General features: G+C 37.7%; 1 protein-coding gene across 2 annotated transcripts in view; it reads right to left on the minus strand.

The window, feature by feature from the left end:
• Positions 1-25,615, minus strand: part of TMTC2 (transmembrane and tetratricopeptide repeat containing 2) — a 521,137-nt gene that overhangs the window by 46,630 nt on the left and 448,892 nt on the right. For both annotated transcript variants that reach the window (XM_027842454.1, XM_027842453.1), the window contains one exon: positions 22,395-22,458. In XM_027842454.1, coding sequence (XP_027698255.1) covers positions 22,395-22,458 — 64 coding nt within the window. The remainder of the gene's footprint in view (positions 1-22,394; positions 22,459-25,615) is intronic.

Raw genomic sequence — 25,615 nt, forward strand, 5'->3', positions numbered from 1 at the left:
GACTTGATGATCATGTAATCTAATTTTTTGATTTAAAGATACACTAAGGGTCAGAGGAGGGAAATGACCTGCTGAAATGGCAAAGTGAGTCACTAGCAGAGGCCTAACACCCTGTGATTTTATTCTCACCTGTAAAATTGAGACATAACATGACCTGGTATATAATATTTTAGAACATAGTCCCCTAGAGGAAATATTTCCTGTTTTTTTAATCAGTTGATCTCATCAGATCTGTTATTTCCACACTGAAAAAAAAAAAAACAGGGAAGGGGAAGGAAGATGAGGTACAATTTTTGAGAAACTAAACCTAGGGTCACCAGCCAATGCTTGACAATGTATAGGGTATGAATTGTTTGGGCTTGAGATCAGAAGATATGGATTTTAATCCTCTCTAAGATGTAGGGCAAATAACTTAGCATGTTTCCTTATTTGGAAAATGAGGATGGGGGCAGCTAGGTGGCACAGTGGATAGAGCACTGGCCCTGGAGTCAGGAGGTCCTGAGTTCAAATCTGGCCTCAGACACATAGCACTCACTAGCTCTGGGCATGTCACTTAACCCCAATTGCCTCACCAAAAAGAAAAAAGAAAGAAAAAGGAAAACTAGGATAATAATATTTGTAAAGCATTTTATAAATCTTAAAGAGCTATATAAATGCTAGCTATTGTTGTTTTTTGTGGTTGTTATGGTACCTGCCTTACTAGGTTTTCCCAAGGAAAATATCTTGTACATATTAAAGGACTGGATAAATATGAGATGTTAATATTATTAGTACTATTGGATTAAAATGATAGATTCAAGGCAGGGTTTTTTTTTTCTTTTTTCTTTGTATCCGCCACATCTGGCACAGTATTTGGTACATAAAAGATGTTTAATAAATATCTGGTGATTAACATCTCAATTATTTGTAGTGTACCCAGAGAAAGAGACATTATCTCTCAAGGATCTGGAGCTTTAGGCTAATCTAACATTGGTCTCACATTGCTCAGTGAGAGAAGGAAGCAGGTTGAGAGGGGAACAGAAGTCCTCCAGGGGGGAAGGTGAGTAGGACCCTAGCAGGGCAAGAATGACTGTGCCCACAGCTTAATTAGGAAGGTATAACTTATGACCATTTCTACAGCACTAGTGATTGAATTTAGTAAACAACTATATAAGAACAAGAATGTAAGATGCTCCAGAGTGGAAAATGCCATGCTAGAATTTTAGGACTGAGTACGATTTCCTAAATACTAAACCTTCAACACCATCACAGAACTCTGCTCAATATGCTATGCTGTGCAAACACTATAAAAAGCATTCATCTATATTATGAATATAGATGTCAAGTCCAGAGGAGCATCCAGAAATACTTGTTGTATGTGCCATCATTAAATATGCTTTTGTTCATAATGTCACAGCCACGCAAAACAATTTTTAATATATTTAATATTTGGATAATAACCCTCCTTAAGTATCAACCAGATCTGTATCTTCCCAATAGGTCTTACTGTATTACATGTCACATTGCATTATTTTCTTCCATTCATCAAAGTCAATAATTCACATCATCTTTTAAAAAAAATGGAAGAATTAATTGTTACATGATTTCCCACAGAGTAAAGCAGAAATTAAAATCGAATAAAGAATCCAATTACTTAAGTATTGTTAAATTCTAATTTTCCTTATTAAATGAAAATATCACCCAATTTCAAGAGGTTTCAGACATTGGATTTGCAGAACAGTACTGAACAATAATTAGGCTAAGACAAGTTTAATATCTATGGCTAAAGGGAAGTCTGAATAATTAAAGAAAAGCACTTGCCTATAATAAACACAATGTTAACAAAAACTCATGGAAGCAATTCTACAAAACCAATTTAAAATCATTTACATGGTCTTTTACATTCATCTTTTAGGCTCTTTTTTTAAACATTGGCTTAATTTTTAAAATATTGTCTAAAAAGTACGAGAAACTGAAGAATTCCCTAGATTGATAATTTTGGAGGTCTGATAAGGCAATATTCAATGTGTGAATTATTTATCAAATATGCTTCAAAATTTCTATTAATGGACTTACTGCTGTTCTGCATCAATAAAACATTTTAAATGACCTTCCAAATTCTCTAAATCATTCTGCCATCACCCTCATCTACAGAAGCGTTTCAATGACTAGACAGAGAAGCTTGGCGAGTGAATGCTGATATAACCAAGAACCTTTTAATCATAACACCTAGCCTTCAGAATCTGAAATTAGAAATACTTAACAGAACAACACCAAAAAAACAAAAACCAGGCAGCTTGTAAAAATGACAAATCTGAGGAATACAAAAAAGCATGGGAAGATCTAAGGATGCATACAAAGTGAAATAAGTAAATCGGGAAAATAATATATGCAATGACTAACAAGTAAAAAGGTAAAAAAAATGCAACAAAAACACTGAACATTGTGTTATTATAATGATTAAACTTAACTCCTAATAAGTGATGAGCAAAAGGTATTTGTAAAGGCAGGGAAAAATGTTGGGTGGGACATTGGATACGCTGTCAATCTTATAGAAAGTATTTTGGGGGATAGGTGTAAATAAGGTTAGAAATAGATTAACTTGTACAGAGTTAGCACTGGGTATATATTTGTTGAAAAACAGGTAGGATGGAGACTGATATATAAAAGGCAAGGATAGGAGATTTTCTCATTTGGGGAATATTGTCCTAATCTAAAGGTTAAGTTCAACACACCAAAGGCAGTAGAGGGGAGACAGTGTGAAGTAGGGGCTGAGAATAGTCAGAACAAGTCACATAGCCTCTCTTTGCCTCAGTTTTCTTATCTGCAAAATGGGAATAATTATAGCACCCACCTCCCAATGTTATTGAGAGAAACAAGTGTGATAATAGATATAGAATATTTTTCAAACCTAAAATCATTATATAATTGTTTGGTGGTGGTGGTGGTGGTGGTGAAAGTGATAGTAAAACATAGTAGACTATAAACAATATTGTCTGGGATTATCAACTCTCAACATACTTTCTACTTCAGTCAGCCTGGTCTCTCTGTAAAGTCAGCATCAGCTACCAAGACTAGGAATTAAGAAATGCAAATAATGTACTATAGAGTTGTGTTCTTGTTCAGTTGTTTTTCAGTCATGTTTGACACTTCATGACCCCATGTGGGGTTTTCTTGGCAAAGATACTGGAGTGGTTTGCTATTTCCTTCTCCAGCTCATTTTACAGATGAGGAAACTGAGGCAGACATGGTTAAGTGACTTGCCTATGGTCATACAACTAGTTAAGTGTCTGAGGCAGTATCTGAACTCAAGAAGATAAGTCTTCTGACTTCAGGCCAGGAAATCTATGCACTATGGCACCACCTAGCTGCCCCTCCAAGTTAAAGCACTTAAATTCCAAATGCCTTTTACTGATTTCTTACTATGCCTACCAATCCAATCCATTAAGTCTTTGAATTTCTGCTATAGGCAAAGCATTGAGCCAGGTTCTGGTAATATAAGGGACAGAAAGAAAAAGAATCCCTGCTCTCAAAGGGCACACATTCTCCTGAATGGATATAATATACCAGGATAAATTTATACCTCTTAACTTAAGGAAGGGAGATCACTGCCTGTTATAAAGTCAAGGACAAAGCAGTCATTTAAGCATTCACTTTGACATCAGCTAAGGAACAAATAAAACACCTTCTAATTACCTTTTTTTTTTTTTGCTGAAAATCTTGGTTTGGAGAAAATTATCCAGCACTCCTTATGAGCAAGGCTAACAAGGGTTGATTTTGTGATTTTCATACTTTCTTGGTCTTAAGGTGTAAATGATAATGTTGCAGTTTGGGGTTCTGGGAACCCCGAAATGCAAGTGTATAGGGCAGAAGTCTGTCTTGAAAGAATTCAACCACTTGAGCCTTCTTTCAGTTCAACTATTGAGTTTATTAAGACACAGGCTGGGTGGGCCAGACTCCTAGTGAGTCTGTGGGTATTTGTGATGCCAATACAAGTGGGCCAGATTTTAAGAATCTGCACAATTTAATGGAAGCAAAAATCAACACTTTTATATAGAAAGACTGTGGAAAGATCTGGATGGGATTAAGGAATGGCAAGTAGCCTGGGGTGATCAGGGGTAACAGAGAAAGGGCCTGGATGGGATTAAGGAGTGTTAAGTAAACTAATTAAGTAATTACGGTGGGCCAGATACCTTGGACAGAGGCACCAGTGATCTGGGCTACTGAAATTTGTGGAAAAGTTCAGGGGCTTTTCCTTTTAGGGGTCCAGATCCCAAAGACATGGTTTTTTCCTTTTAGGGGTTCATATTCCATCCCTATCATTATCACTGTTCATTTCAGTTAACTCTTCCTAAAATGGGACTGCATTTTGTTTTTTATCAAAATCTGACTGATCAATCCTGGCTGGAAATCTTTGATGGTGAAAAGTCACTGACTCTAAATTGCTGCAGTGAATAGGGAATACTTCAGATCACAGGATCAAGAGCTGGAAAGGAGCTTGGAAATCCCAAAGCCCAATTCTCTCATTTTATAGCTTAGGAATATGATGCCTAGAAAAGTTATTCAGAAGTTTTCCACAAAGCTACCAAAAGCTACTATTAAGGGGTGTAATACACTACTAGGCAATACAATACTTTTTCCATTAGCATGCTGTCATTCCATGAAGAAGATAAGATTATTCCCCAACTCAATCTAATGAGATTAAAACAGAAGAATTTCCAGGAAAAGAGAAGTAAAAGACAATGACAGATTTTTACCTCTGGGAATATTCTAATTGAAAGCAGCATGACTTCCCAATATAGCTTGTATAAAATCTTCTGGCAAAAGAAAGGAAAAATGTTTTGATCTTTAAATATTTAACCAGTCATACTTTCCAGTGTTATTTCAAGGATGTATGTATCTGATGATATATGAAGAAGTAATAGCCATGATGTTCAGCATTTGACGATGCGTTTCCTTAGGTGACTCCCATTCAGTCCCATCTGGTAGATGTTCTGATATATTATGATCCTGTTTTTACAGATGAGTAAACTGAGGCTCAGAGAATTAACTCTCCCTAAGGACAAATAGCTCATCAATGTCAAAGTAAGCACTTGAATCCAGGTCTAAATAAGGGATGGGTATTTTTAATGCACTAGGTGGCACAGCAGATTTAGTGCTGGGCCTAGAGTCAGGACTTGCTGGGCAAGTCTCTTAACCCTCAACCCTCAGTTCCTCATCTGTAAAATGAACTGGAGGAGGAAATGGCAAACCACTCCAGTATCTTTGCCAAGAAAAACCTCAAATGGGGTCATAAAGAGTCAAATGGACTAATCCATTTAAAAATATAGGTATAAACAAAGGATCAGACAGGAACTAGACCCCTGACCCTGAGGGAAGAAAGCCCTTTACCAAGACAGATAAGAACCTTTTCTGCATCTTCTGCTCTTAAAGCGTTGCTGAAAGCAGTAAGAAATTAAGGGACCAGCCCAGGGTCACACAGTCAGGTCTATACAAAAGAGATATACTAGATAAGTTTTCTGGGTCTTGGCTGAGAGCTACAGTGGAATAGGGGCTCCTGGAAGGCACGACTTATCTTTGTATCCCCCAGGCCTGGCACAGTACTTGGCAAATATTAGATGCCTAATAAATCCTATTAAATGATGCTTGAGGACATTGTCTTACTTACACAATAACCAAACCCAAAGCATAGGTGGGGTGCTTCACATAGTGAAGTTAATAGTTCTTTAATAAGAACAGTAATTGAAAATCAAAATAAGGAAACTAGAGAAAGAAAGGTAAAGAGAACAATGCCATTCATTTTATGTGCCACGAACTAATGCTAGCTAATCTCTCTGAGATTAATCACTTTTATGTTGCTAAAAAGAATGCTTACTGTGAAGGAAGCCCAGAGAAGTTATTGACAAAGTCTAAGTTCTATTAATTTTCCACCCTCCCTTTTGATAGAGAACTGGGATTTTATTTAAATAAACACAGTTCTTATCTCCCTAGAAGGAACTAACAAACCACATCCTGGAAGGTTTAAGTAATTAAGTCATTGTTTTTTCTCCTCTTCCTTCCTCCTCCTCCCCTCTTGTCTCACAGCACTTTTAGAAACCTCCAATATTGGGTAAAACATTTTCAGTGATGACTCAAATTATTCCCAAATGAGGGTCAGCTCCTTCCATAGCTGAACAAGTTACTTTCAAGATGAAATCCATTTAGAGAGGGGTGACCATTATTCTGAAACACAGCTTGTTAGAGCAGAGCTAATCCTTCTGCATACAGAATCCTGCATTTTTGACTTTCCTTTCCCCCAAATATGTATATATATATATATATATATATACATATTTGGGGGAAAGGGTATTAATTCGAGAGGAGCTGAGTGAATTCCTAACTCCAGTGTAAATATAGACCAAGATAATATATAGATATATAGATATATAGATATAGATATAGATATATAACATGAAGGAAAAGTTCCTGTGATTCAAAGCTGCTGTTATTCATGAAGAGGACTCTGAATCTAAGGCCACACCAAATCAATGTGAAAACATTTGTTTTAAAGCACCCTGAAATAAATAGGTCAGAGTTTTAGATCTGGGAGGCTCCTTATGTTGAGGTCTGGAGGTTTCAGGGTGTTAGAACCCCAAAATCATGACATTCGGGTCCTGCCCGAAAGAATTCAACCCAAGCCTTCTTCCAGCCAAAGACAAGGTTTATTAAAGATCCGCCATATTGACCAGACTTTTAAGGAATCTGAGCATCTATGAGCTATTGGCTAGATTGTAAAAATCTGAGTGGTGGCTAGACTGTAAGAATCTGAGCCTCTTAACAGAGACAAGATGGACCTCATATACAGAAAGACTGTGAGAAGGATCTAGGAGTGGCCAAGTAGTCTGGGGGGGGGGGGAGGGGGGACTGTGAGGTAATAGAAAGCCAGGGACCTGGACCACAAGGCCAAGTGAGAATGGAGCCTAGATAGGATTAAGGTTGGGGTCATAGGGAGGTAAGACAATGGAGGGCTAGGCTAGGTTAAGGGTAACAGAATTGGGATATCGGGTATAGCCACAATGAAAGGCTACTTGACGGGATTATAACCTCAGGGGAGCACCAGAGATTTGGCCATGTGGGAAGTCCAGGGTTTTTCCTTTCTGGGGTCTGGATTCCAACCTCATCATTTAGAGGTCATCTCATTCAGCCCTTTGATTCTACAGATGAGGAAACTGAAGCCCAGAGACAGTAAATGATTTAGCTAAGTCTACATGTATGAAACAGCAAAGGTGGACTTGAAAACAGGTCCTCTGACTTCATTAGCAGTATTTTTTCCACTCTGCTAAGCTGCCTCCACCTACATCCAAACAGGTTCTTCTCTGATGCAAATATCTATATTTTAAGGGATCAAATTATTCTCTCATTCTCTCTCTCTATCTCTCTTTTTCATAGAGTAAAAATCAATGAATCTAGAAGGAATCTGAGATCCCATATTACTAAAAGTCAAGGTGAGAAGGGGGCAACCTGGTGGAGCAGAGTCAGTAAGATGTGGTTTCTAGATCCCACCTTTAACACACATGGTTTGTGTGACACTGGGTAAGTCCCTTTTCTCTCAACGCCCCCAAACAAATCTCTGAGACTCTAAGTTGCTGAGGAAGTATTAATTTGCACTGGAAAAGGGTATTAATTCAAGGGGAGCTAAGTGAATTCCTAACTCCAGTGTAAATATAGACCAAGATAATAAATAAAGGTATATAAATAGATAAATATATAAGTAAATAGAGATAGATGGGTATCTACATGAATGGAGAATGACATTGATCTATCTATCGCTCTGACTGTTAAAATAAAGATTTATCAAAGTTTTCAAGATAACATTGACCATTTTTTTGGATCCTGATAGGTGGGAAATACTCATCTACCACATAATTTTAGAGCTTGTTTGCTTAATTTGATTTTTTTCTTTGTCCCTTGAAGTGGGACATTCTTCCTCTCCATCTTTGGGTATAGTTGGTATTCCTTCATGACAGAAGGCTTAAAGAGCCTTGTGAGCTGGTTAGATATCAGACTGGGAATGCAGTCACTTCCAGATCATATAATCAACAACAAGAATACATCCCACCCAATCCACTTGAGCAGCCTCAAGCATCTGCTGAGCTTTTAAATTATGCACCTTTAGCCTAGGATTCAAAATGTCCCTTTTTGTTTCATGTAACTAAATGAATGCTAGAGGGAGGGAGGGAAATACAGAGAGAAATAGAGAGGACGAGGGGGATAGGATTGAAGTATCTCATAGATCCAACACTGGCAAGAACCTCAGAAGCCCTCTAGTACAACCACCCATTTTACAGATGAGGAAAGTGAGATCCAGGGAACAGAAAGGGTTTGCAACGTAATGAGTGTCTACGGTAGGATTTGAACCAGCATCCTCTGACTCCAGAGCCACCCCACTTTCCAATATATGCCACTTCTTCAAAGTTGGAGGAGAGGAGAGGGAGGGTTGGTCTGCTGCTGCCCCTGCTCTATTTTGCACCTTCAGAGACCATGTTGATTGGATGCTTAACCATATAACTCTCTCTCATTTCCCATCCCCCTTCCCAGGCAGCCATTACCCATATGTAGTCTGCTCCAATTAGAATGTGACGTTCTTGAGGAAAGGCTTGTCTTGCTTTTGTAATTATTCCCACCATCACCCCCTCACTTATCTCTGTGCAGGCAGATTGTAAATGTTCAGTAAAATATTTTTATTCATGCATTCATTCATGCATTCATTCATTCATTCACTCATGCATTCATATCCATTAAAAAGAATCCTCTACTAGCTCAAAAGCACTGTGGGGAAAATAATGGCCCTGAGGACAGTCTGATTGAAGGTGGTATCACTACAGAAGAAGTAACTTATTCCTCTGAGAGCACTGATCTACCCAGGAAGGTTTGGGGAGAGGGAAGTTATGATGATGGGATACAGGAGATGGGGACAAATGAGAAAACAGAGTTATGCTATCTGGCACATATCCAGAAAGTATGGGGAAGTGCCCCTCCCATTTTATTATCTTTGGACAAGACCCCAGTGGCCTTGCCTTAGTTACAACCCTGATAAGCCAAATTATGAAACGAGTAACAAGTGTTTGAATGAAACACTGCACCCGTTTTGGTGTGAATACCATTCAAGCACCCCACAAACAGAAGTGAAGCAGGGTAGTAGTGCAGATTGGCAGGCAGATTGGGGTAAGGAATAAAATAAAAAGAAAGTCTCCAATGGCGCTCTACATACTATGCAATTAACAACAGGGAGTTTTGGCATAGGGATCTCATAGTTCAAACTTATTAATTGGCTGCATGTGACACTCTGTAAATGACATCCCAATAAAGGAATGTTAGTTAAAAGCAAATACATATAAAAATATGCTTAGGCTAAGAGAATTAAATCAAACCAAATTTCCCAGAGGCTTTGCCCAACAAAGTTATTCAAGTTCATTTTCTGAATTGCTAACCACGACAAAGTTTTGATTGTTATGAATCTAAACAAGGTTGAAGTTCATACATATGTAACCAAAATAAATCTCCCAGAATGATTACCCATGGGATGTTTGAAATAAAAAAAATTTTTAAAAAATTCAGGGAAGCAGAAGATTTCAATGTGGCTAAGTACATGCTGTCTAATAAAGTGACCACAGGAAGATCTACCACTACCAAGGCTTCAGAACTGATAAAGCAGGCGAATTGTGCTGGTCTTTACTGATCCTCTGGTATTTCAGAGTTTGGGAATCCTATGAGGAATATAAAAATCAGCTCCTCATTATAGAAATCAAACATTTAGTCTAGGTTTATGGATGATCAGGGACTAATTGTATGGCATGAGACAAGAAGGAATTTGAGAAAAGTATTTTCATACAATAAATGTTATGGGTATATGTACATACACTGATGCACATACTTTATAGACACATAAACATTTCATATGGGATAAAGTCCTATTCTGATATCTGTTTGTGGCATGCAGATGAACCTAGAAAACCTAAAAAAGATTTTGAATATGTTCTTGGTGACAAATACACTTGTTTAATGAGGCTCAACCTACTTAAGTTTGGAGATCCCAATTACCAGACTGAATACAGGGTGACATTTTTATTTTTCTGGCCCCAATTCTTAAAGACTATCTAGTAAGATATAAAATGATGGCACAGAGGACAGAGCGATGGACTCAGACTCAGGAAGTCCTGAGTTCAAACCCAGCCTCAGACAACTACTAGCTTAATGTCTAACTTAGATAACTTTGTCTAACTAAGGTTACTAAGGACAAGAGTAAGAAGTGCATTCTAAGCATGTGGGACACCCACCCTGAGCAGAAGCACAGAAAAAGGAGATGGGATGTATGAGTGTGGGGAGCAGAAAGTAAGCAAATTTTTCTAGAGCATAGAGTACATGAAGGGAAGTCATGTGAAATCAGTCTGAAAAGATAGGTCAGCATCACATTGTGAAGGGCCTTAGATGCCAAAAGGAAGAGACTGAATTTCATTCTAGAATCACGTAACTTCTTGAGCAGGAGAATGACATGGTCACATCTCTATTTTAGGAATATTAATTGGTCCACTGCATGGAGAAGGAATTGGAGTGGACAGAGAATGGAAACAGAGAGGCCAATCAGGAAGCTACTGTACCATTTTATGTATTTTTTCATCATGAACACTGTGTGTGTGTGTGTGTGTGTGTGTGTGTGTGTGTGTGTGTGTGTGTGTTTGTATGTGTGTGTATCTTAGGCAAGAAATGATGAAGTCCTAAATTTACTAGGGCCCTAGGCATGTGAATGTAGAGAAAAGGAGTGTTGTGAGAAATGTTGTGGAAGCAAATAGGCAGGTCTAAGCCATTGATTTTCTTATTCAGGGGATGAGGGAGAGTAAGTGTTAACGAAGTAAATTTGGGTGACTAGAAGGATGGTGATGCCCTCAATAGAAAACAAGAAGACTCCCAGGGGTGGACCCAAGATGGCAGAGAAGTATTCAGCCAAGCTCTCCCACCATTCCCCTCCAAACAACTTTAAAATAACTCCTCAAATTGAATTTTGGAGTGGTGGGGCCAACAAAATGTCAGCATGAGATATTCTTCTAGCCTAATTGAAGATAGGGGGTTGGAAAGAGAAATCTGTGACACGGTGAATAAGGCTGACCTGGAGCCCACATGGATGAAACACCAGTGGTAGGACTAGTGGGTGGTGACAGAAGGAACAGCAGCTTCAGGAGCTCTCGAATCAGAGACGGTAAGGGGACCTGGCAACTGTTCAGAAAGAGATTAAGGGGACCCCTGAGCTATTACTGGATATAGGACCAGAAACTATTCTACAACTAAATTCCCTGTACCCACTTCTGGGTCATAGTTCCGATAGGGCATGGGCCTAAGCCGAGACCTTTGTCCCTTATCCCAAAACGAATTTGGGTCCCATTTGTTTAAGGGATTCTCTTTGAATTCTCCCACTTGATCAAGGTGGTCTCTGGTGTTCCCCTGAGGCCATTAATTCTATCAATTGGCCTTTCATTGTGGCTATGCTCCATCTCCCATTCTCTGTTACCCTTGACTTAGCCTAGCCCTCCATTGTGTTACCTCCCTATGGCCCCATGCCACTTCCTACCCTTAATCCTATCTAGGCTCCACTCTCCCTTGGCCACATGGTCCAGGAGTTCTATTACTTCATAGACTACTTGGCCACTCCTAGATCCCTCCCACAGTCTTTCTGTATATAAGGTCCATCTTATCTCCATTAGGATGCTTGGATTCTTATAATCTAGCCCCTGCTCTGATTTTTACAATCTAGCCAATAGCTCACAGGTGCTCAGATTCCTTAAGAGTCTGGCCAATATGGCAGATATTTAATAAACTTTGTCTTTGGCTGAAAGAAGGCTTGGGTTGAATTCTTTTGGGCAGGACCTGTGTGTTGTGATTTTGGGGTTCTAGCACCCCTAAATTTCTAGACTTCATCAATTCAAGGGCAGACAGAAACATTTTTAATCAAGAGGTTAACACATATAAACAAAATAAACACAAAACAAAAGAGGGAACATAGAGAAACCCTGAGGGGCAACTGTTTGGCAACATCACTGTCTATACTCACTCCCTGATCAAGGGCAGGGAGGAGTACTGTTGATCAAGAGGGAGTGGAAGCCCTGAGGAGCAGTGTTTTCTCTCTCATATTAATAGCTAATTATTAAAATTGGGAAGATCTCAGATTGTTTCCCCTATCCTATTTCCTTATCCAATCTCTCAAGGACAGGGCTAATGGAAATAGGATCACATTCTCATTGTGGGTATTGCTACTCTACCAAACTAGCTCAAGCTTGGGTGGGGGGTTATAGATTCTTTGACTAGATTGCCCAAAGCTGGGGGTGGTCTGAGTATAGTTTCTCTGGCCAAGAGGGACATCATGTCACTCTCAGCCCCTCATTGGAGTGAGCACTTCTCTCTGTATAGTCTACCTCTCATTAATCAGAGTTGACTGCCACCCTCTTCAAAGGGCATATAAGCCATGAGCCCATGGCCACGATTGCCATTGGCATTCAAGAGTGCCACTGGTCCTTCTATTAAAATGCTGATATCATTAAAGGAATGATTAAATCACCCAGAAATTATGTCTCTCAAACATTTTAAACACCACAACTTCTAGCCCCAAGATAACTGAACCCCAAGGAACAATATCAATGGCAATCTCAAGGGATCAGGGGAGTAAGGAACCAAGTTCAGGCCAGGAAAGCAATGATCAAACCTCTCCTCAGATTATACCACCTTGAAAACACCAAACACTTTCAAATCCTAAGAACTAGCTCTGAAAACAGCAGGGTGAAAAAGCCTGAAGCTTGAGACAATGCCTCTTCTGCCCCACCCCACCACATCAGCAATAGAGCCCAACATTAACATAAAGATCCAAATAAAGAAATAGGGTGGGAAAATTGAGCAAACAACAACAACAAAAAGAACCTGACCATAAAAAGCTACTAAGGTGATAGGGAAGGTCAAGACAAAAACTCAGAAGAAAACAATGAAGTCAAAACAGCTATAAGCAAAGCCTCCAAGGGGGAAAAAAAGTGTGAATTTGACAAAAGCCCAACAAGAATTTCTAGAAGAGGTAAAAATGATTTTCAAACTCAAATAAGAGTAGTAGAGGATATATTAGGTACAAAATGAAAGCAAAGGAAGAAAATTATGAAAAGACAATTAACAGCTTGGTAAAAAAAAAAGTCACAAAAGAACACTAAAGAAAATAACACCTTAAAAAACAAAATTGGCCAAACAGAAAAATACATACAAAAATTCACCGATGAAAATAACCCATTAAAAAGCAGAATTGGCCAAATGGAAAAAGAGGTACAAAAGCTCACAGAACAGAATTCCTTAAAAATTAGAATTAGGCAACTAGAAGCTAATAAACTCCATGAGACATCATGAAACAATAAAACAAAGTTAAAAAGGTAGAAGAAAATGTGAAATATTTCATCAGAAAAATAACTGATCTGGAAAATAGATTGAGGGAGATAATTTAAGAATTACTGGATTACCTGAAAGCTATGATCAAAGAAAGAGCCTAGACACCCTATTTCAAGAAATTGCCAAGGAAAACTGCCCTAGTATCCTCAAAACAGAGGGTAAAATAGAAATGGATAGAATATACTAATTGCCACCTGAAAGAGATAACAAAATGAAAACTCCCAGGAATATTATAGCCAAATTCCAGAGGTCCTAGGTTAAAGAGAAAAATATTTAAAGCAGGCAGAAAGAAACCATTCAAATACCATGGAACCACAATAAGGATCACACAGGTTTTAGCAGCTACCACATTAGAGGAGCAAAGAGCTTGGGATATGATATTCCAGCAGGCAAAACAGCTGGGATTAAAACTATGAATAATCTATCCAGAAAAACCAAGTATAATCCTTCAACGGAAAAAAAAAAAAGAAATTTAATGAAATAGAGGAGTTTCAAGCATTCCTGATGAAAAGACCAGAGGTAATTTTGGAGAGTAGTTTCAGTTGGATAAGGACAGACTTCAGCCTTTCTCTCCCATAAGCTCTATTCTCAGTTTTCCATCTCCCTGATAGTTATTGCTACCTAGATTTCTCATTAGCAATGCAAATTCAGCATGTCCAGAATGGAATTTGTTTTCCTTCTCCTAATGCCCCTGCTCCATTCTTCCCTGTTTCTGTTAACAGAACCATTGTCCTCATAGTGGCCCAGACTAGAATCTTTGGAGTCATCCTCGACTTCCTTTTCTTTTACACTTTGTGTCTTGTTTAGTCAACCTCTGCCATATTTCTTACATTCATTTCTTCTCACTTTGCTGTTCCTTTAAATTAAATCTTTTTCACCTCCTGCCCAGACCCATTTAATAACCTCTTAATTTGTCTCTGTGTCTTTCCAGTCCTCCTTCTAGAAAGCTGTCAAAATAACCTTTCTAATTTCTGGGGGCTTCATCATGTGTGAGATTCCCCCATTTGAAAATCACCAATGCCTTTGGTGGCTCCTCAGTTGCTATAGGACAAAAATACAAAATCTGTGGTTTTACAGTGAGTGAATATAATTATAATTCTATATGATATTTATTGAATATTTAATATTCAATATATTTATTGAATTATAATTACCACATACCACAGAAGCCTATGGCAAGGCTCTCAAGAGGTCATTTAATTTCCCTCCCACCTCACAAATAGCTATAACTAAAGCACATACAAGGCAATTCATTTTAATTAACTTAAATTTTCCCAATAAATCCAAAAAAATTTAAAATTTCTAATTTAAGTTTTCATATTTCTGATTTAATTTTACATTCTTTCACCCTAGGTTGGGGATAGTTAAATAATAGCTTGTTAGATATCTCTAGATAATACCTATATTTATACCTTTGAAGAGTTGTTGAAACATCCTTCCTGAGTCTCTTTTCTTCAGGCCAAAGAATTCTAATTATTAACCTTTCCCTCCAATCCCATTGCCATCAGTTGGGTGACCCTCTCTGGGCTCTTTTCAATCTTTCCATATTTACTACAAAATAAGAATTCCACTCCCTCCCCACATCCCATGCACAAATGCATTTTCAGAAAATATGCCATTGGTTATGACCTAACTGCACTCAGTAATGGTTACTTCTTTACCCATGCCCCTTTTCTTGTAGTGCTCTTTTTTACTTTTTTTTTTTGCCACAGAATTATTGCCATAAAGTCCAATAGACAGTGATACTTGAATTCTATAAGCATGGATCAAAATAATAAAAGGGCTCTAAATGCCTGGAAAAAGGTATTGTGAGTACATGCAATGTCTTTTTGTTTGCTTGCAAACTTGAAGAGCATCCTTGCCAAGTTTATATATTATTAATGTCTGATGCGGTGTATTCATAAAATATGAAATTAGCAAAAGCAAATTGTAAGAACAATAGTAAATATATAAAAGTCAGGTAGATGAGCCATTACATTTTAATAAGCAATACTATTATCCCTACAAAGTTTGAGAATTTTGTTTAGAATTCTATGACTATGAACTGCCTAAAACTTTAAATCAACAACAACAGTGAACTTGTTGGACTGACAATTATCCAGCAAATTCAGATAAGCCATTTAACTAGATTATTTATCTACTGTTAGTTACCACTCTTGGAATCCTCACAATTATTTTCCCAAATCTTTTTGCCCACTACCATTACCCCTCTCAGGAGTGGTGGGAAACTCCTTCCACAAACACAGGTCAGCAACAACTCTGTAACTTAGAATTTTTGAGAGGTTAAGTGATTTGCCCAAGGTCACACATATATTATGTGTCACAGGCTGAATTTAAACCCAGTTCTGGACTCCAAGGCCAGCTCTCTGTAACTATGCAATGGTGCTTCTCTTACACATGCCTACATTCCCTAGACCTAGCCATCAATTTCATTTCAGAAGGTGAAAGGCAATCCATGCTCTCTAAACTTCTCTTCTTCACCTGTCATGAACCATATTCTCTTTACTGCCTCAGGATTTCCTAGAATTTCAGCCATATGCTCCTCTCTCCCTGTCTCAGAGGAAGCAGTGTCCATCTCCTTTAGTAATACTAACACATGCAATATATTTTCTTGCTCCTATTCCTTCATCCTGCTTCTCTAGGATCTTAAATCATCATTTTTTTCCTTCCTGATTTCCTTCTTTCTCTTCCTTTCTTAATTTTTTCTCTCAATTTTCCCTTCATTCTCTTTCCCTTCCCTCCTTCCTTCCTTCCTTCCTTCACAGCCAAGGAGCATTTAGTGAATCCCATTATTTAAATTTGCACTATTCAAAGCAATAGTTATAGGTAAAATATGGTAATTATTCTAGCCTATTGGCAATATGCCTTTTTTTTAAAAATAAGCTTTTAATCTGTTTATTAATGTAATGTAACAAGAAAGGATAATAAAGTATATTTCTAATTCAAATTTATTATAAAGCAATAGAGTAGTTATAGAAAGCATTGTTAAAAAATTAAAATCTGAATATCATAATTAAAGATAAGCCTACAATGACAATATGACCAAAATACTATTACTGTCTTTTAAGAGATTTTAGCAGTATAGATTAAATTATCTTATTTTTCTTTAAATCTTCATATATACAATGATAAGTACAAAGAGCTTTATCCACATCTTAGCTAACAAGCATGCTTATATTCTCACACAATGAACCAAAGGTAATAGGATGACCTGGGGCCCACTGTTCTCTTATTTGAAGACCATTGATGTTTAAAAAATAAATGCTTATTGGAAAATTTATTTTGTGACTCCTTTATCCATGGTACCATGGAACCATTTACTCCACTACTAAACTAGGTACCTTGCTAGATGTTAGTGATATCCTAAAGGGATTACAGTCCAATCAGGAGAGAAAAGACACATAGAAAAATAACTTCAACAAAAGGGAGAGTGAGACAAGTACATTAGAGAAACCTAGAAAAAGAACTATGAGGAATTTGAGCAAAGAGATAATATTTTCCTCTAGGGTATGGTGTAAAAATGGGCTCTCCATCCTCTACAGTATATATCATATAATGTCAAGGGTTGCCTACTTTACCTATCAAAAATTCCAAGACAAAATTGTCCCTTTCTCTAAAGTTCCTATTATTTTAACCATGGCAACCAGTCTTGTTTCTTATTGGTCAGAATCTGATAGACTAGTGAATGGTTCCTTTCCTCACTACTTTTACCTTCTGATTGATGAAATAATCAGCAATTCAGCAATGGACCATTTAATGCGGAATTTAGTCTAATTCCCAGAGGAAACATAAAGCTAATGTTCACAGAAAATGAGAGTTAGATTGGATATCAGTGAACATCTTAGTCCAAATAGTTAACAGCAATTCCATTTAAATATTCTCTCTGGTGGATAGAGCACTGGCCCTGAAGTCAGGAGGACCTGAGTTCAAATCCAGCCTCAGACCAAACACTTGACACTTACTAGCTGTGTGACCCTGGGCAACCCCAGTTGCCTAAAAAACAAAAAACAAAAACAAAAACAAAAATGAAATAAATATTCTCAAATTTTGAGGCAAACATGATGCAAAGAGGAGTGAAGATAAGATGAATTATTGATAGTTAAACTGACTAATGCAAATTGTATTTAATGACTTGAAGGAGAAAAGGAGAGAAATAAAGAAATCTATGAGAAAATATTTGGTAAAGCATTTTATCACTCCAGTAAGATTTTTTTAAAACATAATACAAAGTTTAATCTTCACTCATTTTTGTACAAGAAGTCAAATATAGTAGAACAGCAGCCATAAAACATTGATGCCACATTTTATTTTTAATATTAATGAATTGTGTGAATTATGCAGTAGAAGGTTTGAAGAGCTGATATGGAACATTGTGTGGCAAGCATTTAATAAATATTTGTCGAGTGATATCAAGTAGAGGGATTGAAAGTGAGACAAAAAAATGATGTGTTCATCTTAATGTAGGTTTTCTTCAATAGTTATCATGGGAATATATTATAACATATTAAAACAGTCCTCCAAATCCAAAATGCAAAACGTTAAAATGAAGTAAATCAGAGGAAAAACTCTTGTCACAAAGATACCTTAGAAGTAAAATTTATTGGAATTCTGAAGTTAATTCTTTCAATGACTCCAAAATCAATGACTCCTCCAAATGACTGATAAACTTTTACACAGAATTATTTTCTCCTGCCATGATGGAATTGAGCTCATCTGCACCACCCACAATGCTGTCTCTATGGAGTCATGGTATGGAACTAGCTTCACCCAGACTATCACTTCAAATTCCTCAAGCTGAATGGTTTTCCTCTCTACAAGGATTTGGGGGAGGTAGAGTACATCAACATAGACCATGAGGATCCGAAGGATTGTGTTGATAGTTATTCTCCTTTCAAATCGATCTTTCATCATCCTGTCAGGGTAATCTTTCTAATATATTATATTAGTGAACATGTCACTCCACTACTAAAAATCCTATAGTGTTTTCCCACTGCATGCCAAATGAAGTCCTGATCTATATCTTGCCACTGGATGCAGATGGCTCCAGAGGAGAAAGTGAGGCTGGTGACTTTGCACACCCCTGCCTCACTTAAATCCAATTCACTTGCATGTCATGGCATTACCTCCCTGACGTTAAGGTCTTCTTCAAGAATGAAGGACAAAACAATAACAACAAAAGTGAAGTAAAAACTCCTTCCCGTGGCATTAAGACACTTTACAATCAGGTTCCAAACTACTTTCCCATTTCTATAGAGATTTGCATAAACTAAGTCAATAAGTCAGTCAATAAACATTTCTTAAGTATCTCCTATGTGTTAGGCACTGTGTTAAATGTTGGAGATACAAAGAAAGATAAAAGACAGTCTCCCCACTCTCCTCTCAAGGAGCTCTTGAGTAACAGTACAATAGAGGCAACAATATGCAAACAGCTTTCTACAAATAAGCTACATATAGGACAACAAACCATATATATACATATATATGTGTATATATACATACACACACATATATACATATACACACATACATACACACACATACACACACACACACACACACAAATAGGATAAATTGGGAATAAACAAGAGAGGGCACTAGAATTAAGAGGAATCAGGAAAGGCTTCTATAGAAGGTAGAATACTAGTTGAGGCTTGAAGGAATCCAGGGAGGCCAGGAGGCTATAATGAGGAGGGAGAGGATTCTTGGCATGGCGGACAGCCAGGGAGTTGGAAGATGTAATGTCATGTTTGAGGAACAAGAAGGAAGCCAGTGTCAATGGAGCAGACTACAACCTTATTTACCAGAGGCAAAGTTATGCAATGGAGAGGAAGCCAGCCTTAGAGTCAAGAAGGCACAGATTCAAGTACTGCCTTTGACACATATTGGCCGTATGAGCCCACGCAAGTCACTTAATCTCACGATGTTCTTGGCAAACCTCTAAAGACTTTAAGTTGAAGAGAGGTCACCAACCTGCTCTGGCAGAGGAAATTATGAATTTAATGATATAATCATGTGGTTTTTGATGTTTTTATTATTAATATTATTTTTTCATATGCTATACCCTGGACTTTAAATGGACTGCTCCCACATGGTTACCTATTGAAATAATTTTCTTTTTTTCAAAATCCTTCCCAGGGAGCACAGCCAGCTTCCTAAAGGCTCCCCGATTCTAGGGATTATAGATGATCTCTTCCTCCTTGAATCTATCATGCTGGTTAGGCTCAAGTACTGTGTTTTTATTTTAAAAATATTTTCAATTATTTCTTTTTTGCTTTTTATACCACTATCCCTTTCCAATACTTCCCAAGAGAACCCTTTATAAACAAATAAAAATAGTTAAGTAAAACAAACCATTACAAAAAACAAATCTGACCCTGACTGCAACATGTCACAGCTGTAAGCCACTGCCTCTTTACTGAGATTCCCTATGCACCTGTCACCTCTTATTCATATGTTCATGTACAATCATTTATTAAGTAAATATAAGGTATCATTATACGGAATATTGTAATAACTAGGGAAGTGAGTTGTTGCATTAGACCTGGGATCAGTAACACATAAGCTCAAATACTGCCACTGGCACTTACTAGCTATGTGACCCTGGGTAGGTCACTTAAACTTTGTCTGACTCAGTTTCCTTATTTGCAAAATGGGGATAATAATAGAACCTACTTTTCAGAGTTATCGGGTGGATAAAATGAGATATGTGTAAAGAGCTTTTAAAACCTTAAAGTTGTATAAATTCTAACTATTAAGTACTTATTGTGCGCAAAGCATCGTGCTAGGTGCCAGGAGACAAACAAAATTTTAGGTAAGATACAGTCCTCATTTTCAAAGACTTTACACTCTAATAGGATGTTGACACAAGCTTAAACACTATTTTATATTAGAGAGTTTTACAACAAGGGACCATGTAAGGCTTGAGGGGGGAAAATGATTAATGACTGAGGGAGGGTTGTAGTTGTGGTTTTTCCTTCATTCTCGAAGAGGACAATGCATCATTGTGATTTACTTTGATCTGAGTGAGAAAGGGCTGTGCAAGGTCACCAGCCTCACTTTCTCTTCCAGAGCCATAGGTAAAGTGGCCAGATATCTACCAGGATGACTGGAGATGGCCCAGGATGCAGTGGGAGACCTTGGCCCTTTTAAATTAAGGTCTTTTCAGGTTCTCACTTTGAATAAGCCAACACTCATTCAGTGAATAGGCTTCTTTAAGAAGTGAGTCAGAGGATGGCCCCTTTAATTAATTAAAAATAAAAAATCAAACTTGGAGAGAGGGTAGGTTTCATGCAGGTCCTGGCATTTGAGTTGTCCTTTAGAGAATGGGTCAGAACTCAACAGGTAAAGAGGGGAAAGGTGGATATTTTAAGAATAAGGAAGAACATAGTAAAAGACAACCATGTCAGAGCACTCTTATTTGTTGTGGGTCCATTTTGGCCAGAGCAGAGTACCTTGTGGGGAATAATATGAGACCAGGATATGTGGGGGGTGGGAGTGGGAGTGGGGGTGTTGCCTGATTGTGAAGGGCCTTGAGTTCTAACTTAACTCTGGGAGCACTAGGGAGCCATAGAAAATGTTTCAGCAGAAGAGTGATGGTATCACAAAAGAAAGCTAGTCCCAATGGCTCTATGAAGAGTGGATTACAGGTAGAAGAGAGACCACTATTACGACAGTCCAGGCAGATCGTACTGAGGGCCTACATTAAGGTGGTAGCATCAGGAATAAGGAGGATCATAGAATCATAGCTATATTACTGGAAGGCCATCTAGTCCAGAGGTGGAGGCCACAGGTTGCCCATTCCTAATCTAGTCCAATCTCCTTTTTTTATAGATTGGGGAACTGAGGCCTAAAAAGATTAAATTACTTGCTCGAGGTCACGGCATTGAAAACGAAGAGCTTTGCAGACATTAAAATACTATAAAAATTTAAGTTACTTTTGACTCTTTTTTTGGGGGGGGGGGAGGGCAAGATAATCCTTTAAACCCATCAGTATAACCTCTTAAAAGCATCTGCTCTACCATACACCTTTACACATCTCTTTATATCACATCTTGTCTTCCCCAAAGAAGGAAGAATGATTTGTATCCAAATTGAGGTTACATGTGCTAGAAATCCATAAGTTAAAAGTCTTGGTTAGTATATGAAGCAATGATAGTGATTTTCTTGTGTACTTTATAGAAATCAGACTCATTACTTTTAGGTATCCCATGTAAACACTCTCTTTTTACATTAGAAGTTCTCTAAAGCTATTCAGAGGTCCCACATTGGGGATGAACATGGCAGAGAAGAGGGAGAAAAAAATGAGAAGACACTGCCTGGAAGTCTACACTGTGCCAAGGAAAGAACATCAGCGGAAGCCAGATACAAAGCCATTTTTATCATAAAGAAGCTGCTCTGTTTAAAACAGGAATGATCTAATTTATACCCCTCTCACTTTACAGAAGCGGGACTACCCTGGGGAAAAATTCTGATGCAAACAACTTCTGCTGAAGTTTGAAGAAGGCATTTGTTAGAAATGAAAACTGTGGGAAAAGAAGGATCCATGTCTTGAATTTTTTAACAGCACATAAGAACAAGAAAATATTGGTAGTGTTAAAAAAGGTCCCTGTGTCTTTTTGCAATAGGATATGAAGCTACAGGGCTACATATTTTATTTCATGATAAAATACTTTTTCAAAGAACTATGCAATTAATTTTAAAAAGCCACCAAATTTTAAAGCATGCATGAATGCTAAAATCGTTACCCAAATGACCAAAATTAATTACATTTCATACAAGCCACATGGTGGTTTCATTTCTGGGAAACAGAGAAGTGGAGATTGGCAGATTTCTTTGTAGAATTATCCATTAAAAGGGTATTCAGGATGAGTGCTCACAGATCAGAAAGCCAGGCATGACATACTCTTATGTCTGCAAATGTAACCCATGCTGTGAGTCCACCACAGTGTCATTAAGAAAGTACTTACATTAGGTCTCAAACTGGCTGCCAGTTCATAATATTTCTCAGCTGCTTCATTGAGGTTAGCTTGTCTGTCAGGAAGAGAAAAAAAAATAGCATTTAATTGAAAACTGAAGATGGGTTAACAGAATCCCTGTGTTGCAAAATAATGCCAACATTTGAAGTTTGGTTGTTTGTTTTAGAACTGCAAAAACACTAATTAAGTTTACAGTCAAATATAAAAAAAACAAAAACAAAAAAAACCCCAAAAAACAAAAAAACTAGATCATGTCCAAAGCATAAGAAAAATCAGTAAAAAAGTAATTCAAGATTCTCAAAGGAAAAAAAAGTCAAGATTGATCATATGTTTATTATTTTTAATGGCCACAAACAAATGAAATACACTTGAATTTTTCAGGTGTGGTTAAATAGTCCACATTTTGCATATGACAGCAGGGATTCAGGCTTAACTAATATTCACAATACTAACCTGAAGCAATCAAGGCCTAACATTGCAAATGGATATATTCTTTTTTTTCCCCACTTAATAGTATTTTATTTTTTTCCAATTACATGTAAAGATAGCTTTCAACATTCACTCTTACAAGATTTTGAGTTCCAATTTTTTCCTCCTTCCCTCCCCTCTCCAAGATGACAAGCAATCTGATATAGGTTATACATGAACAATCATATTAAAGATATTTCAAATGGATATATTCTTTATTATTGAAGTATGAGCTGTTGTTTATACAAAGACAATTCTGATGCATCCATAAATTGTTGTTCAATCTTTGGGGAAAATGTATAAGCATGTATACCCATACCAACGTATACCCATGTAAAGTCACTTCATGTCACAACATTACTCCTGGTAAGAGTAATTCCATATAATACACTCACGGCACTCCCCTATAAGAATTCATAAGAGACTTTGATTATCATGCTGAAAAGAGTTGAATTACTGGACTGTGAATTCAGTGGATGTAGAGAAGTCAGCACTTGCATCTGATGGTTAGAGGTGATTCTTTTTTTTTTTTTTTTTGGCAATTGGGGTTAAGTGACTTGCCCAGGGTCACACACCTAGTGTCATGTGTTTGGTCTGAGGCCGGATTTGAACTCCAGTCCTCCTGACTTCAAGGCCAGTGCTCTATCCACTGTGCCACCTAGCTGCCCCGTTAGAGGTGATTCTGACTGACTTTTCTCACAACCAATACATTGTTGACACCTATGTATTATCTATTATTTGCATTATCTATTATTATGAATAAACTATATGACTGGTAAGACTAATGTTTACATAAGCTGAGGAGGCTGCGGTTTGATACTTAAACGAAACTTTATAGGGAAAGAAGATTATCAATTTGCTTTTTTTTTAACAAGCCAAGGTAAAAAGGCAGCTAACTGCTGCAGTGGATAGAGTACCGGCCCTGGAGTCAGGAGGACCTGAGTTCAAATTCGGCCTCAGACACTTGACACTTACTAGCTGTGTGACCCTGGGCAAATCACTTAACCCCACTGCCTAGCCAAAAAAACAAACAAACAGACAAATAAAAAAACAACAATAAGCCAAGGTAAGTGTTCATAGCAAAAGGAAGATGTACTAATATAATGACTAGAATAGCAAGTGGAATGGTAGGGTGTCTCTGAAGCACCTGAGAGGTATTCTTGTTGCTGTTAAGTTGTTTTAGTTATGGTTGACTCTCAGTGACCCCATTTGGGGTTTTCTTGGTAAAGATACTAAAGGGGTTTGCCATTTCCTTCCCAGCTCATTTTACAGATGAGGAAACTGAGACACACAGAGCTAAGTGACTTGCCCAGAGTCATACAACTAGTAAGTATCTGAGGCCAGTTTTGAACTTAGGTTTTCCTGACTACAGGCCTGCAACTCTATCTATTGGGCCATCTAGCTGTTGCCTTTACCTTACAATACACACTCATATTTTATTCGTGACATTGTGAGATGTATAAAAAGTTCAAGAGACATAGTTTTGGGGTAATTAATCATTTTATTAATCATGCTAGTGATAATTAATAAAAGGGGTCAGTGACATTCTCAAATGCCAAAGACTCCTCAAGGAACCCACTCAAAGCTTATATGCCCTTGAAAGAGTGGGTATCCCTGAGGGTAGCAATCAACTCTGTTAACAAGTTATGATAGAATGAATACTATAATGAGAGGTGGGCTTATTCTAATGAAGATCTGGTAGAAGGTGATTTTAATCACTCAGTCTTGGTCAAAAGGCTTATCTATACCCATATCACCCTGTCTAAGGTAATTTAGACAAAAGAGAGAATCCACTTTTTCCCAGACCTATCTGAGTAAGGGCCAGAATCAATCAATTGATTGGGCCAGAATCCATCAATTCACCTGAACCAAAATTTCTTTACCTTTTGAACAGATCTGAGTTTTCCTTCTCATTATCAACCCTGCACTTCAAAGGCTGCCTGAATAATCTACAGGAGCTGATTTCTGAATGAGGAAGTAGAAAAAGGGAAAAACCTGGGACCTCATTCAAATATTGGTTATTAATATGAGAGAAATTATCATTTCTCTCGATTAATGTATGAACATGAATGTCAGCAAAGTATCTGTCAGTGCATGAAGGTTCAGGTAATTAACTTTCAGATAGATAGATAGAGAGAGAGAGACAGACAGACAGGAAGAGAGAGCTAGATCATTTATTAATCACTATGTGTAGGCACTGTGCTAAGTGCTAGAAATAAAAATATGAACAAAAAAAGAACAGTTGATGCTCTCAAGGACCTTATATTCTTAAGGGGTTGGGGATTGGGAGAGAGGCAACTCTTCAAGAAGAATCAGAAAGGGTTGGGTACTTCAGAGGACTTGGTAAAGAGATGGCAGGGAACTGGTGTAGAGGCCTGGTCCTAGATAGGGGATGGTGGAAAGCTCACTTATCAGAATGAAGGAAGCGGGAGCCAGAGTCCAAGATTCCAGTGAGAGAGGGATGAGGTATGATGGATGAAAAGCAAGAGGCATGAGGAGAAGGAGGAAAACAAGAATACGTGTGTATACATAAACACACACACATATATATAATACATATATTTTTATTTATATACAACATACACGTAGTTTAGACATGGATACTAAGAACGAACGGACAAAAACTATCCATAGAATCATAAATTCTCAGTTGTAAGAGACCTGGATTAGAGATTATTGAAGGTTATGCTGGGGGTAGCTAGACTATGCAGTGGATCCAGCACATACCCTGGAGTCAGGAGGAC

Source organism: Vombatus ursinus, unplaced genomic scaffold (genome assembly GCF_900497805.2).
Source record: "Vombatus ursinus unplaced genomic scaffold, bare-nosed wombat genome assembly UNPS02014874.1, whole genome shotgun sequence".
NCBI classification, from domain to species: Eukaryota; Metazoa; Chordata; class Mammalia; order Diprotodontia; family Vombatidae; genus Vombatus; species Vombatus ursinus.